Source organism: Mauremys reevesii, linkage group 25, assembly GCF_016161935.1.
Source record: "Mauremys reevesii isolate NIE-2019 linkage group 25, ASM1616193v1, whole genome shotgun sequence".
NCBI lineage: Eukaryota > Metazoa > Chordata > Testudines > Geoemydidae > Mauremys > Mauremys reevesii.
The window spans coordinates 17,625,378-17,641,589 of record NC_052647.1 but is presented as its reverse complement, the minus strand read 5'-3'; the positions used below and the strand labels follow the sequence as shown (position 1 = coordinate 17,641,589).

The 16,212-nt window shown below is 58.4% G+C and overlaps 1 protein-coding gene across 1 annotated transcript; it reads left to right on the top strand.

Annotated features, from left to right (window-relative positions):
* The first annotated feature begins 1,905 nt into the window (after positions 1-1,905).
* Positions 1,906-8,310, top strand: METTL1 (methyltransferase like 1). Its single transcript, XM_039514738.1, has 7 exons — positions 1,906-1,923; positions 2,662-2,915; positions 4,225-4,391; positions 5,025-5,209; positions 5,822-5,935; positions 7,061-7,162; positions 7,807-8,310. Exons 1-7 carry the CDS (start codon positions 1,906-1,908, stop codon positions 7,969-7,971), a joined length of 1,005 nt encoding a protein of 334 aa, XP_039370672.1. The 3' UTR covers positions 7,972-8,310.
* Positions 8,311-16,212: the final 7,902 nt, after the last annotated feature.

Below are 16,212 nucleotides of genomic sequence, written 5' to 3'. Positions count from 1 at the left end.
CGGCCCTGTTGGCAGCTAGTTACCCAGTCACAGTTTGGAAGTAGGTTACTTTTCAGAGCCTCAGGGAGCAGAAAAGAGCTCTGTCAGATCCTGGTTATTTAAAACAAAATAAATAAAGCTGCTTTCGAGATTGTCTGCCAGGTATATGGCACATCCGGGCTCTGGTAGTGAGTGGCAGAGTGAGGACGCAAACCAATCAGTTCTCCCTGGCAGCGCTGTCCTGGCTCATTGCTGGCTCTGCCACTTTCTTACTGTGTGAGCTCCCATCTCTGGGCCTCGGTTTTGCCAGGGGAAGCTGTGAGGTTTGATTCATGAATTGTTTGTAAAGTGCTTTCAGGTGCGAGGAAAGGGATCCGGGGCCATGCAAAGAGCTCTCAATAACGAGGCAAGGCAGGAAACGCCATGGAAAGCAGGCAGCCTTTGTCCTTTGCAAAATCCTACCCAACTCCCCCATTTCCTCAGAATTCCTATGCATTTTGCTAATTGCTCATTAATTTGAAAAGATGTGAACAGCCAAAGGCCCAAGGTGCATGACTCATAATTATCGTCAACCCCAAAATTCCCCCTATGGATTGGTTTCCAGTAATGTCTTGGCCACATCCCATGTGTCAGCCCCAGGGGGAAGATGTGCATGTGTGTGTATATGTGTGTGTGTGTGTGTGGGGGGGTTCCTTATAGTTGCATCTCTTCCTCTTTTACTCTCATTGTAGATCTCTGTCCCTCACCCCTCTGTGGGCTGGTTCCCAGGTCTAGGCCACATCCAAGCTGCCCATCATCAGACCCGATCTGTAACTAAGCTCAAGCCCCGGTTGTCTGCTTGAGCAAATTCTGTAGCCAGGGCCGGCTCCAGACCCCAGCGCGCCAAGCGCGTGCTTGGGGCGGCATTTTGCCGGCAGGGCGGTAGTCGGCTCCGGCGGACCTTCCGCAGTCATGCCTGTGGGAGGTCCACCGGAGCCGCGGCTTCAGGGGACCTCCCGCAGGCATGACTGCGGAGGGTTCGCTGGTCCCGCGGCTCGGGTGCACCTCCCGCAGACGTGCCTGCGGAAGCTCCACCGGAGCCGCGGGACCAGCGGAACCTCCGCAGGCACGTCTGCCAGAGGTCCCCTGGAGCCGCGGGACCGGCACCGCCAGAGCGTGCCCCGCGGCGCGCCGCCCTGCTTGGGGCGGCGGGATTCCTAGACCCGCCCGTCTGCAGCTGTGATTCACCAGCTCATGCAGCTTCACCAGTGATAGCCAGATGGGGCAGATGACATGGTGATAAAAAACACATGTACCTTCTTTAATCTACAGCTTCCTCTGGTGGAGCTGCAGCTAAGAAATCTGCTAGTGTAAGAAACAACCTGTGGGTGCAACTGTGTTGCTAGGTGTGTGTGGTTAAGGTCTCTGCACATCCCTGTAACCCCCTCAGAACCTCAGCAGCTCTGTCCATGCTGGGGTTTTAGGGAAATTCTCTCACTGGACAGTTTGTGGGTGGGGTGTTGGTGGGGTTGTAGGGGGGTGCCTGGAGGGGATCATTGGGATGGGTGTTCAGTGGATTTGAGGGCAGCTAGATGAGTTTGGGAATCAATGAGGATGGGGGGGTCAGCGGATTTGGGTTAGGAGGGCTGGTGGGGGTAGAAGTCAGGGGTCAGTAGGATGCAGGGGCGGCTCCAGGCACCAGCACGCCACGCGCGTGCCTGGGGCAGCAAGTCATGCGGGGCGCTCTGCCGGTCGCCGCGAGGGCGGCAGGCAGGTTGCCTTTGGCGGCATGCCTGCGGAGGATCCGCTGGTCCCGCGGCTTCGGCGGACCTCCCCCAGGCGTGCCGCCGAATCCGCAGGGCTGGGGACCTCCCGCAGGCAAGCCGCCGAAGGCAGCCTGCCTGCCATGCTTGGGGCGGCAAAATACCTAGAGCCGCCCTTGGTAGGATGGCGGTTGGGGGACGAGTGAGTTTGGGTTCAGTGGGGTTGGAAGTCATAAGAACGGCCATATTGGGTCAGACCAAAGGTCCATCTAGCCCAGTGTCCTGTCTTCCGACAGTGGCCGAGGCCAGGTGCTTCAGTGGGAACAAACAGAACAGGTAAGATTGTCAAGTGATTCAAGAGTCAGGGGGCTCACTGGGTCTGGGGTCAATAGGATGAGGGTTGATGGATCAATGGATTTGGGCTGGGGGTCAGTGGGGCTGGCAGCTGGAGGTCAGTGGGATGGTAGTGGGGGGTTAGTAGGATGGGGGTTGGAGGGGCAGTGAGTTTGCATTGGGGGTTAGTAGGAGGGGGGATGGTTCTGAAGGTCAATAGGATGGGTTGGGGTTCAGCGGGGCTGGGATGGGGAGTCATGGGTTTGGGTTCAGAAGCGGTGATGGTCAGAGGAGCTGGGGGTTAATAGGATGGAAGGTCAGTGGGTGGAGATGGGGGTCAGTGGGCTGGGGTGGGTCTCAGAGCGGAGGGGCTGGGGCCAGTAGGATGGAGGTGGGGAGTCAGTGGGGCGTGGCTGGGGTCAGTGGGTGGGGCTGAGGGTCCGTAGGGTGGAGGTGGGGGGTCAGTGGGCTGGGGTGGGTCTCAGAGGGGCGGGGCTGGGGTTGGGCTGCGGGGTCAGTGGGCGGGGCTGGGGCTCAGAGGGGCGGGGCTGCCGGACCAGTGGGCGGGGCTGGGGCGAGGCAGGTGACACCTGCCCGGGGGGCCAAGGCCTGGCTGGGCGGGGGCCGAGGCTGGGCCGGGCCCTTTAAAGCAGGCGCGCGCGCGCGGGCTGGTGGCGGCGCGTTTCCTGTGACGTTTAGTTCCCGCGACTCCAGCTGTGGCCGCGCCGCGCGGGCTCCACGTGGGGGGCGGGCCTGGCCCGGCGCGGGGTCCCGGGGGCGCCATGGCGGGGGCCCGCCCCAGAAGCGCTTCTACCGGCAGCGGGCTCACTCCAACCCCCTGGCGGACCACACGCTGCGCTAGTGAGTGTGGGGGTCCAGAGCCCCCACCCCAGGAGCCCCCAAGTCCCCTGACCCCAGCACCTCGAGCCCCCCAAGTCCCCTGACCCCCATCACCTCGAGCCCCTCAACCCTGGGAGCCCCCTGCCCCATTAAACCCCATATGCCCCGGGGAGCCCCCTTCCTCCTGCCCCCTTCCCATTTTGGGGCCCCTCGATCCCGAATTCACTGTGCCCTGGGGCAAGACCCGGATCTCACCCTTCCTCATCCTGAGGGGGGAGGCGCCCTGAGCTCCCTGTCTTCTGAAAGAGCCCTCCTGATCCTCCCCCCTTCGTGGGAGAGCTCCTGGGCTGGGAGACAGCCCCCTCACCTGGAGCTCTGTATGTATCCAAGCAGGCCTCTTTCCCGCCCCCCCCCGGGGAACTAATCAGGGTGCAAATGGCATAACCCAGCTGGGTTTGTCTTGACTAGGATGTGCAAGAACGTGTGCGCTCACATTTTATAAATGTGCGTAGACAGGGAATGCTCCCTTCAGGTTCTCGCTGGTGGAACTGAAGCTGTGCCTAGGGTAGCGTGTGTTTAAAAGGTTACACTGAGGCTAGGCCTACCCTACCCAAGCTTGTGCCAGCCCACAGTGTCTGTCACGGGGGTGTGTGTGAGAATATGAGAGGAGCTGTGATTTTTGACCAACACAGCTGTCCAGTAAAGGCGTGAATGTCGTTACACAGACCAAATCCTGCTTTTATCGGTATTGCTTGTCTCGCTCAGGGAGACCAAAATAAGCTCTAGCAGCAAAAGTGCAGTTGTGCCCCTATAAGCAGTATTTGCTTCTAGTGCAAAACCTTCCAAGTGTTGACCTGACATGCTTTTATTGACTCTCTTGTTCCAACAATAGCATTTAAAGCCTACTTGGGAGGACTCCTAAGAGGCTGCTAGTGATGTCCACGTGTTAGTATGTTTACATACATCTTTCAGAGTGTTTAAGAAAACACTGTTGATTTGTTACTTCCTAAAGCACCTGTGATGTGCTGTCAGGTCGCAGAGGAAGAGACAGTCCCTGCCCAAAGAGCTCACAATGCAGAGAGGAGCTGGGACAGTTAGGTGGAGAAACACCCTCTAATGTCAAGTTAGATTAGGCTCCCCCTGACTCATTCCCTGCGGTCAGGATTGGTCCCTGAAATCTTTGGGTGTTTGTGCAGCTTGAAGTGGTCCAAGCAAGGACATTTTTAGCCCATTGGGAAGTTATTGCACAGCTTAAATCCCCTCACCAGTGAAATAGCTGCTTTCCTGTCCTCTCTTTTAATCCAGCTCTATCCCTGCTCCTCTCTTTTAGTCCCACAAAACCCGAGGAAATGAACTGGGCTGAGCACTACCCTGAGTTCTTCGCCCCGTTGACCAAAGATGACCGTCACGATGACCCGAAGGACTCCGAGGAGAGAGCGAAGCCTGCGGCGCAAGTCGAATTCGCTGATATTGGCTGCGGTTATGGGGGCTTGTTGGGTAAATTCCCAGCGCTGCTTTTCCGTCCATCTGGATGCAGCAGGTTCTAGATGGGCGGGTGTGGTCGAGGCTGCTGTGGTGGGATGGTCCTGAGGGAGGGTGCGGGGGTGCAGGGAAGCCTCTTCCTCCTCCAGATTCGGGTCCATGCCTGACTTCATGCTGTGAGTCTAGAGAGCATCTTGGGCACGTCGCTCTCTGTCTGACGACGGCCATGTATCCCAAAGTACCTGGTGTGGAACTATGCATGCTTAGCTGGGGCCTGGCGCTGACTCAGCAAAACTAGCTCCTTGATCTGCTCTGCGCAGAGCTCAGACCCGATGCGGGAAATCAGAAACAGGTTACGCTGTCAGTGGTGTGGATCAGGGAGAGCTGGTGACCTGGGTTGTCTCACCCTGGTGTCCCTATAGATTCTGTTACTGGGCTTTTCCCACTGCCTCTCCCCGGGCAAGTGGGAATGACCTGTCTGATACCCTAGTTCCCGTCTTTGGGGGGCAGGTGAGTTTTCCCTAGGTAGCCGGTCTGGGGTTTATTGTTCTGGGGGTTTATTGTTCTGAACAGTTGCCTCTGTCTGGGATTCCCCGGCTCTGGCTCTGCCCTGAGAGCAGATGGTAATTCCTCTTTCATCTCTTACAGTCGAGTTGTCACCCCTCTTCCCCAACACCTTAATGCTGGGCCTGGAGATCCGAGTGAAGGTCTCGGATTACGTCCGCGACCGGATCCAGGCTCTGAGAGCATCCCACCCCGGGCAGTACCAGAACATCGCCTGTATCCGCAGCAACGCCATGAAGCACCTGCCCAACTTCTTTCGCAAGGGGCAGGTGAGGTGCCAGGGGCCTTGCGGCTCCGCCACTGCTGTCCTCGGCAGTCATATATAGAACCTCCTGCTTTCAATCCTTGCCATCCTTGGGGAGCACGCAGCCCTCGCTCCCCACCCCTCAAATCCTGGGAACTGCTCTAAGAGGATAGATAAGCTTCGGTAAGACACCCATCACCGTGGTGTCTGGGCACCCCTTTGTCTACTCCCATTTGAAGGAAAATCGCTGTTGAACGAAAGGCTCTTTAGCTTCCCACTTGAAAAGAGGAAACCCCAACCCTGAATGTGCTTTAAACAAGCTGTAACTCAGTGGCGGGGAAAACCCCAACCCAAATCGGTCCCAGAGACACTGACGCTGGCTGGGGGCTGCTCCCGTAACTACAGTGATACCCCCTCCTGCCTGGGGAGGGAGGGGTGAGCAGGTTCCTCTGATAACTGCAGTACTGACGGAGTTAACAGGCCCAGGAGGCTGGGGCTGGTCAGCCAGAGAATGCATCCGCGGCCAGGGTGATCTCAGTGGGGCAAGGAGGTATTGGTGCTGCTAGCTACGGTGACTAGAAGGGCTCACTGTCTCCCCCCTCTCCACCCTGCCGGGGTTGCCCCCCCATGTTTGCAGCTGGCCAAGATGTTCTTCCTTTTCCCGGATCCGCACTTCAAGAAGACCAAGCACAAGTGGCGGATCATCAGCTCTACGCTGCTGGCTGAATACGCCTATGTCCTGCGCGTTGGGGTGAGTTGGGATCGGTCGCTGGCGGGGGTGCTGAGGCTTGCGTGGGATCTCTGGTTACGGGAAGCCTCTCTGCCTAGGGAAAGAGCCCCTCCTCCCCGCCCCCCCCCCAAAAAAGAAAGGGTTCACATTGTTCCTAAATTAACCAGCAGGGTGGGGACGGGTTCAGTTTATTGCAAGGGTCAGCGATGAGGCACCGGTTTCCTGGAACATGCCGATCGCAGACCTCTGGGCCGTTCCACTGACGATTTCCTAGGGCTCCGAGTCTGCCCTCAACCAACAGCGTTTGCAGGTTTCTGTCAAACCCAGCCGTGCCTCAAGGGCATGGTGAGTAAGCCCCACTTACTGCATGGGTCCCAGCACGGAGGGATTGGCCTTTGCCCTGCTTCCTGCAGAGCTGTGCTGGGAGGGCTTCCAGTTGGCAGAGCAAGCCCGTTGCCTGCCCTCGGCAGCTCCCACCTGCCCGCTCATGACTTAGCTGCCTCGGGCAACCCGTCTGCTCCTTCCTGTGCCGTCACCTGGGGATCGTAACCAGCAGATCAAATTGAGGCGATGAATAGGTGTTGGCCCCACCCTGCCCGGCTGGGTGAGTCACAGGCAAATCCGCTAACATCTCCCCATGGTGCTGACCCCAGGGGCAGGGCTATGGTTGCCAAGCCTCCGTGATTGTCCTGGAGTCTCTAGGAATGAAAGATGGATCTTTAATTGAAGATGATGCCGTATGATGAAACATCCAGGAATATGTCCCGCCAAAACTGGCAACCCTGGAGTGACGTGCGGGGAGGGGGAGGCCAATGGATGAGGTGAGGAAGCAGCCTCATGAATTATTCAAGAGAGCATAATTGCCTTGGCTAATTAGTTGGCACCTCAGATAACCTTGAGCACAAGCTGGTCTGAGCAGAGATTACCCCCTCCCCATCAGGGCCCTGAGCTTTTGGTGGTTGCGGAAAGTTCCCTTCTATGGCATGAGCCATTTGGGTTCTCGGATTTTACTGCCGCATGGCTGGGATGGGGCGACAGACTCCCGCCCCTGCGTAGGTGTCTGGTGGCCCCTCCACATCCCCTCTTTGCTGGGCTGGTCCCAGCTAGCTGGATCCTCAGGCTGCTCCCTCCCTCCCTCTCGCACAGGGCCTGGTGTATACCATCACCGACGTGGAAGAGGTGCACGAGTGGATGGTCGGGCACTTCAGCGGGCACCCGCTCTTCGTCCAGGTGCCCTTGGAGGACTTGGTAAGAGCCAGGGTTGGGGGCGCCGGGAGGGGAGAGGAAGGAGCTCGAAAGGGGAATGTTTGCACTACTCGCGGGGCCTGCACCCATCCTGGGCTGACTCAATCTGCAAAAGGTTCTTCCCTTGTCCTGGGGTTTCCAAGAAGCCTGCAGAAGCTGGAAAGTGAAACCTGGTCCCACACCGAAACCTCTTCTCTTTTCAGGTTCACACACTGGCTGCTTATTACAGGCTTGCGTGGGGGGAGGGGGCGCTGTTGCTAGGGAGACCCCCGGCGTCTGTCCTGTTGCTAGGAAGCCCCCGGTGATGGACGTGACTAAAGACGCTGGAATTCAGGACCCAGCCAGTGTCCCCTGCTGCCGTTCGCCTGGGCTATATGGCCCATGCTTGGGCCACGGGGGTCCATCCTGGTGGTGGATCGACCGGCTGCCCCCAGCTCAGCCAGGCAGGGCCAGTCGCCGTTGGCTCACACGGTTTGATGCCTGCTCGGGTCTAATCTCCTCTGTGCAGGGACGGGGCCGGATGTGATGGAAGCAGCCGGACCACGTGCCCGTTACGCTGCAGACAAGCCAGGCTGATGGAGTCCCCTGGGGAAGGGGAGGCATCGGCCGGTCGGCAGCTCATGTGGTAACCACCCTTTCTCCAACAGGGCGGCGACCCTATCATGGGGCACCTGGGGACCTCCACCGAGGAGGGAAAGAAAGTCCAACGGAACGGCAGCAAGACCTTCCCTGCCGTCTTCCGGCGCATCGAAGCCGGAGCCCTGCAGGGGGCGCTGGGCACAGAGCCGTGCCGGGGGGCTCCGGACACGTGACTGTGGACCCGAGAGACGGATCGTCACGGACCGCGTCCTGCAGCTGTGCAGCGTTCCGGGGAGGCCTGTGCCCCTCGCCTGGTGCTGCCGGGGCAGACGGGCTGGTGGCCTGGCCTGGAGCCCGACGCCAGCGGCAGCCCTCGATGCCGTGAATACGGGGAGGCTGGTGCCTCTCCTAACGAGAAACGCATCAGGAGTGTCCCAAGCATCCCCTTGAGCCCTGCCTGCTGCTGCCCACGAACTCCCGGAGCCGTTGCTTTTACTTCTGAGACTGTGCCAGGCAGGGGCTGGCTGCAGCTTCACTCACGTTCGATTTCTGAATAAAACGTGAACTCACGGCCTGGGCTGGACTCTCTTTGGGTCACTGCGGGGCGGTTGGATGGTGAGCCAGGGATCTAGTGGTAAAAAGGGGTTTGTCACCCAGACCCGGGCTTGGAAGTGGCACTGGGTGTCAACTCCTTGTGGGCTCACCCTGTTCCCGTCCTGCAACCTGGCTGCTCCTTGAGCCGCCTGAAACCAGCCAGGGCTCCGTCTGCAAAGCGGCGTGTTCTCCGGGCACCACCTCTCCAGCCCAGGCCAGCGGGTGAGGGGAGCCGTCCCCGCCGAGCGCTAATGGTGATTTGCCGCCTTTAGTCTCCTGCCGGGTGAGACTGTTGTGCAGCCGTGCACTGGTGTTCCCTGAGCCCTGCAGTGGAGCTGCAAGCGGGGCAGTCTGTGCAGGGGTGGCTCTAGGTATTTTGCCGCCCCAAGCATGGCAGGCAGGCTGCCTTCGGCGGCTTGCCTGCGGGAGGCCCCCGGTCCCGCGGATTCGGCGGCAGCCTGCAGGTGGTCCGCCGAAGCCATGGGACCAGCAGACCCTCCACAGGCATGTCGCCGAAGGCAACCTGCCTGCCGCCCTCGTGGCGACCGGCAGAGCGCCCCCCGGGGCTTGCCGCCCCAGGCATGTGCCTGGTGTGCTGGTGCCTGGAGCCGCCCCTGAGTCTGTGATACTCCCTGCTATGAGAAATGGTGGTGTGTGTGTGGGGGATGGGACACGAGCTTAATCCGTCAGGGGATCCTACCCCTATGGAGACAGAGAAGCCGACTTCGGCCTCCTCTTGCTTAGACTAGGTTCTTTGGGGCAAGGGCTGTCTTCGTTATGTGTGTACAGCCCCTAGCGCGGGGGCCTCCTGCTCTCAGTCTAGGCCCTGCTATTACCACCAGCTGAACCCATGACAGAGCCTTACCTCCTTGGGCCCCTGCCTCAGTTTCCACACTCCTGGGGTTTTCTATCGCACCTGCTTGTGCAGGCCGAATGTACCTCCTGCCACCATAGGGTTAAAACAACTCCGCTCCACGAAGGGTCCAGCAAGGGGGTCTTCGCTGGTTTGAGGTGGGGGGTGTCCCTAGAGAGCCACTCCCCGGGCTACTATAGAGTGATTCTGGCTAGCTGACCCAGCTGCAGGCCCGGGCCATCGCCTGCGTGGAATAACATGAAACCCTGTGACAATCCAGCTCTTACATTGTGGATCTTCCCTGTGCAGGCCCTGGCTGGGGGTGGTTACCGGCTTTCTCCTCCCCACCCCTGGCACCAGTCCGTTGTCCAGTCTGTCTGTGCTTCACCTCCCTGCCTGCCCCAGAGTACCCTGCCAGCACTGGTTGCTAGCCACCGAGTCCCGCCATGGCTGCAGCTTTGGTATCTCCAGCCATGGGCTGCAGGACCCTGTTGGGAGGGGAGGGGGAGGTCTGGGTTGTGGTCCCTAGGGGGGTGAATTCCATTGTTGTTGCCTGTGCAATGAGTGTCGCTTCCTCTGTTGCAAGTTGGGTAATTCCCAAGGATCTGGCCGGGAAGGTGGGTTGGGCTGGGCCGGGTCAGTCAGGGTGGGAGCCTGGAACTTCCCAGGCAGGAGCCTTCCAACAATCAGCCTGAGAACTACAGAAACCGAGCGGGCGGGGAAAGGCGAATTCCTTGGCTCACGTGCGCACGGGGGGGTCGGTTCAGCTGGAGGAGGCCCCGCTTCCCTGGGCAATGAGTAAGCGAGGGAGTAGCCCTGGCCTGTCCCCAGTGGTCGCCGTGTTGGGCTCCCCCAACGCAGGGGCTGGGGAAAGCAGGGGCTGGCCGTGGGGTGTTCCTTCCCCTACCCGCCAGCTGCCTCAACCATGGGCCTGGGAAGCTGCCGTTATCTGGCTGGGGAGGATCATCTAACTGGTGTAGGCTGGGCCCCCTGTGGCTCTACCAGAGCCTAGGCAGATGCTGTGAAACCCGCTACCCTGCTCAACGGGACTTGACTTCCAAGGGGGTTGGGATCCCAAGAGCCCGGCTCAAGGGCGGCTCCGCTAGACCCTCCCCCTTCCTGCCATTCCCCTCCCCTCGAGTGGATGGGGAGGGGAAAAAAGGGCTGGAAAGTCCCCCGCTTTCTGTGGGGCTGGTGGGAAGCCAGAGCCTTGGTGGTTTGAGGCTTTCAGTGAATGGAGACTGCAGCGAGCGACATCTGCCCCCAAGCCTGAGTCACGGGTCTAATTTCCCCTGGGTGTTGCTCTGCGGGGGCCCAGTCGAGCCGAGGGGGAGGGGCAGATTCCCATGCAGCTGGACGGTTGCTCCTTAGTTCGGCAAAGTGGATGAAAATTTGGCTCCCTGCCTCCAGTGGGTGTTGGGTCTTGTAGGAGACCCCCCACCACCACCACTTGTGGAACCAATTATCCCCCCGTCGGGGTGCGGGGGTGGGATCTCAGCAGTTTCTCATCAAATGGAAGTGGCTCCAGAGGGCAGGTTCCTTGCAGGGGCCTGGGAGACTTGGCCTCGGGTGCCCTGGAAAGGCCGAGCCTGGGGCTGCTGCGGGCTGCCCGTTGAGCCGAGCGTCGCGCTGTGTGCCTGTGCTGGGCTTTTTCTGCTGCTTCCTAGTGCCCGGCTCCTCCTTGCTGCTCGTGGTGCTGGGCTGCTCGGGGTGGGGGCCACCTTGCTCTCCGCCTACCGGCAAACCATGGCCTGGGAGCCCGTAGGCACCTGCAGATCTCCTGGGGATGTGGTGAGGGGCCTTTGCTCTGGAAGGGGCAGGGGGGAATTCTCAGCTGCCAAGTGGGCGAAAGGGGGATTCATCGATTGCAGCTCGGAAGGTCACGGAGCGTAGCCACAAGAGGGAAGTGGCCCCGATTGGGTCTGTCTGGCCTGGTGCTTCCTGAATGTGGTCCCAGTGGGCTGCACCCCTGGGCTACCTCCCCTTGCATCAGGCGCCTTGCCGAGAAGCAACCCAGCACCTGGTTTGCAGGGTCCTGGCCCCGCACAGCTGCCAAGGAACCTCCAACGGGGGCTGGGCTGCTAAGGAGCAGACCAAGTGGAGCTATGCAGACAGCAACCAAGCTGCAAACTCTCCCACTGCCCCCGAAAGGGTTAAAGTTAAGAAATGTCCCTTAATGGAAGGCAGGGAACGGAGTGGACCCAGACCGAGAGCACCAGTAATGGAACAGCGAGTAGAAATACTTTCTATTGTGCCTGGGGAGAATGCGGGTGCGGTGAGAGGGACTCGCTGCCTGGGCTCGGCACGGCTCCCCTCGCTTCCTCATGTCAAGTGGCCTTGGGCCGCTCGCTCTGGGCTGTGGTTTCAGATGCATTTTCCTGGCTTTGAACAGGGAGAGGAAGGAGAATGCAGCCTTGAAGAGCGATGGGCCCGGCCGGGAGCGGAGATGCGAAACACGTGTAGAGCCATGCAGCTTAGCCAGCGTGCTGGGAGGTTGTCACTGTCGGCATTTGGGGGCTCAGTGGAGTGGCACTAAGTCAGCGCTGTGGGAAGGGGCAACTTGTCGGAGCCGGGGGGGGTTAACCCTTTGGGAAACAAGGCCAATGGCTGGCAAGTTGGGCCCCCAACATCACTGGCCATGTAACGAAGTCTGTAGCCAGTTGCAAAAGGCCAGATTCTCCCCTGTAGCTTGGGCAGCTCTGACACCCCTGCAAAAGGGGGGGTGAGTTTTTCTCATTCTGGTTTAGCGGCGTCTACACTGGAAAGTGGACTCAGATTAAAAGAGGTGTGAAAGTAAAGCACAATAGCTATTCCTGTTGGACAAACCATGATCTTTCCCCCCCCACACACACACGCACACACTTTGCGTTGATGGAAACGGCTCCACCAGGGGAGAATCGGCCCAGAGCGCTGGATCGTCACCAGGTGGATGCTTTTCCATTTAAATCCGTAATGCTGGGTTTGCTGTTTGCAGAGTTGAATGGCCGCCCTGACTTCTTACTAATCCGGCCTCGAAACAATGTGCTTCCTCACGCTAACCGGCTGTTCAACAGCAACCTGAGCTCTTGACTCTTTCACTCTGCCACAGCGAAGCAGAAACAGGAGTGACTTTTATTGGCCTTTCTGCAGTTGTTGCCTTGGTCCCTATCGCCCTTGGGCCAAGGACCAGCCGTCAGGGTCAAATTAAGGCACTCTGGGGCCCTAGCCACCTCCTTCATGGGGTCCCTCATAGCCCTGCCCCCAAGCTGTGGTTGTACCCCTCTTTATGGCGGTGGGTTTCTTTATTAAGACAAGTGGGGCAATTCACACTTCCTGGAGCTATTGTTTCAGGCTCTCTTCAGACTCAGGCAAGCAAGAGGTGCCCGTTTATGGAGCCTGCTACACTAGAAAATTAGGTCAGCATTGCCACATCACTCAGGGGTGTGAAAAATCCACACTCCTGAGTGGCGTAGTTAAACCGACTTAAGTCCCTGTGTAGACAGCGCTAGGTTGATGGAAGAATTCTTCCGTCGATCTAGCTGTCACCTCTCGGGGAGGTGGATTACCTAGGCCTGTCTACACTGAAGTGCTGCAGCTATGCAGTTGTAGCCTTTCTCGTGTAGACAAGATCTCAGGCAGGCATCAGTTGCCCTTGGATCAGGTTTCTGAGCTTTCTTTTGCTTCCGTGAGGGCTAGAAACCTGATTTTTATTTTTAAACAAGAGCTGAGCGTCTGCTCTCATCACGTGACTCCGTGCGGTCGGTCCAGGTTTATAGTGCCTTGGCCTTAATCCCACCCTGGCTGTCATGTCCTGTCCCACCAGATGTAAGGCCTCAGCCAAGCTGGGCTCCCAGCTGTGGCAAGAGTTCTAGAATGAATTGCTTTTGCTGTGGTTTGCAACTTCCACTGTGCCTCATACGGAGGGGAGGGGGGAAATGGAACATCTGGGGAAACAGCCAGCAAACTCCAGTCATGACCTCCTGGCACTGCACGATCTGCGATCAGCTCTGGGCTACTCACGGCTGGGTGGACCGTAGGGTGCCTAAATACGCTGGGGTCTCCTTGACAGCCTGTTTGGGGCTGGATTCTTCTCTCAAATGGGCACAGCCCAGAGGATGTCAATGGAGTTCCCGCTGATCGGTGCCCCATGCGATTAGATCTGGCCGCCTGTCCCTGTTCACGGGCAGGCTCCTCTTCAGTCGCGGTGTAAGAGAGGAGACGCGTTTGCCCCCTGCTCTCCCGTGAAGAGCTGCTGCTCCTGCCACCTCTGCTTTTGGACAGACAACTAGGAGTCAGGGGGTGGAAATGAGCAAAGATCACGGGACTCTGCTACCCACCAGCTGATGTATGCGCCTCACAGGGGAAGAGGGGCTTGGACAGTTATGGCAGTGTGGTCTAGTGGCCGCAGGCACAGGACTGGGCAGCAAGAGAAGCCAGGTTGTCTTCCCAGCTCCGCCGCTGGCCTGTGGCATGACCTTGATCAACTCCCGTTTCCTCTCTGTGCCTACTTCCCTTTGCCCGTCTTTTCCTATTCTGACTGAGAGCTCTTCAGGGAAGGGACTGTCTCTTTAGTCGTTTGTTCGGCGTCCAGAACCATAGGCCCTGATATCCGTTGGGGCCTGTAGGTTCTGCCATCACAGAAAGGAGAAAATCCAGAAAAGCCCGCGGTCGGCGTTGCTCCTGCCATGGCTGGGGATGGGGGAACAGACGGACAAGCCGCAACCTGATGTCTTCCCTGAGCAGTAATTTCTCGCACACCGGCTTCCTCTGCAACTCATGTGCCAGCTGTTGCTGTCGTCAGTGCCTGACGTTCCCAGAACACAACTGACTATAAAGACAAGCTCAGCTCTCTTAGTTAGTTCAGCTCGTCTGCACAGCGGTTAGGTGTGAGCTCTGCCCTGGGTTCCCTGTCCAGTGGGTCATGCCCAATGTCGGCGTGTGAAGGGAAGAGCCTGATGGCAAAGGGATGGCACAGAGTTAAGCGTCAGGCTGGTTGGCACAGCTGGGTTTTACACTGGCATAGGCAGTCGCTGCTCCCAACGGGGCAGAGCGGCTGTTGTGGCCAGAGCAGATACCAGCCCTGGAAGTGAAGCTATCAAAGCAGCAGCCGGGTCTCACGCTGTCAGATTAGCTCTTTCAACATCCAGTAACCTCTGCACAGCTGCTTCTCTGCAATCGTCCACGCTGGTGTTGCAGCTGCCGCTCCAGACCTCAGTCCCCCCAAGGCTTTAATAACTTGGTGGGATGAGTCCTCACCACGGGCCACATCCCCTCTGATCGTGATGGTCATGTTATCGCTGAAGGGCACCGATCCAGGATCAAGCAACAACCCATCCCAGCCCTGGGCATCCTGCTTCCTGAGATCTAAAGGAGGCGTGTGTGTTCCTGAGTTTTAATATAATCCTCTTTGTTATTTATCCAACTCCCCTCACTTCCTGACAGTGGAATGGCAGCTGGAGCCATGGGGGAATCTCGATTTGCTGCTGGCACAGAACAACAAAGGGGTCGAGCCCCCTTTTCCAACAGGCTATCCCCTTGGCCTTTGACTAAGTCACAGAGGCAGGTGTCCTCAGCTGGCTGGGCCCATTCCTGGGCTCTGTATAACTGAACCCCTGTCACCTCGTTCATGGACCAGGTCCCCGTTGTGCCAGGCGCTGTACAACAGACACAGAAAAAGAAAAGATGCTTCCTACCCCAGAGAGCTTCCAGTCTAAGGAGCAGCCCCGCTTCCAAAGTGCACCTTGGGAAAGTGTGAGTGCACACACGCACGTGCACACACACGCATGCACGCACACACACACACACGCACACACACACGGCTGTTCAGGCACCCTGTCAGCCTCTGTGGGAAATGGAGTGAAAGAACTGAATCCCCTGCCTTGGGACAGACCCCCCCACATTTTTGTATCCCCCTTTTTTGTGGGGTGCAGCGCCTTGTTGGAGGAGCTGCTGCTCTCTCCATTCCCCAAGGAGCCTGAGGAGCAGAGCAACACAACTGTAACAAAGGTAAAACACTCCCGCCCCTGTTTGTGCCTTGAGCTCATTCATGTGCTCGGTTCACTGGTCTGAGCCCTTCGGGGGGGGGGGGACTTTTCCCTCTGCCCTGTTACGAAAGCAGCCCCCCCCCACCCCGCCAGTCACTGAACCAGCGTGAATGAACCAGCCTCTCCCTCTGCCTTTTAACCCCCAGCCTTGCAGCCCCCCTGGACCTTGCTGCTTTGTGCGTCACTCGCTTGCCCCGTCTCTGCGTCCTGTTCGCTTTCATTCATAGATTCCTAAATTCCAAGGCCTGGTGCGATCATCTCGTCTGACCCCCTGGATAGGACAGGCCAGAGACCTGCCCCCCGCCCGAATAATTCCTAGGGTGGATCTGTTAGAAAAACATCTGATCTTGATTGAAAAAAATTGTCCATGATGGAGAATCCACCGCGACCCTGGGTAAATGGTTCCCATCGTCAACTTCTCTCACTGTTAAAAGTTTACTCCTTATTTACACTTGGGGCTCTTCCCTGGCAGCGGGAAGGTCGTCATGCCAGTGGCACATCTCCCCCTCCCCATGCCATATGCCCCGTCTCCCTCCATGCCCATCTTTCCTCCCCACCCTGGGTTAGGGGGACCAGACAGCAAATATGAAAAATCGCGACGGGTGTGGGGGGTAATAGGAGCCTATATAAGAAAAAGACCCAAAAATCGGGACTGTCCCTATAAAATTGGGACATCTGGTCACTCTACCCTGGGTGCCCATCTCCTTTCCCTCCAGGAGCCCATCTCTCACCCTCTGTGTATACCCATGTACCCATCTTTGCCATCTCCCCCAGGTGCCCATAACGCTCCTTGATGGATCTATTTCCCCCAGGTACCCCCCCTTTGCTCCTCAGGTACCTATTACCCCAGGTACCCTGCTCTGCCCCCCAGGTACCTATTACCCCAGGTACCCCTCTCTGCCCCCCAGGTACCTATTACCCCAGGTACCCCTCTCTGCCCCCCAGGTACCTATTACCCCAGGTACCCCCTCTGCCCCCCAGGTACCTATTACCCCAGGTACCCC

Excerpts from the sequence above, each read along its gene's own strand:
- METTL1 (XM_039514738.1), top strand. Across the intron at positions 5,936-7,060 it reads CCTATGTCCTGCGCGTTGGG|GGCCTGGTGTATACCATCAC; the intron begins GTGAGTTGGGAT and ends CCTCTCGCACAG. Across the intron at positions 7,163-7,806 it reads AGGTGCCCTTGGAGGACTTG|GGCGGCGACCCTATCATGGG; the intron begins GTAAGAGCCAGG and ends TTTCTCCAACAG.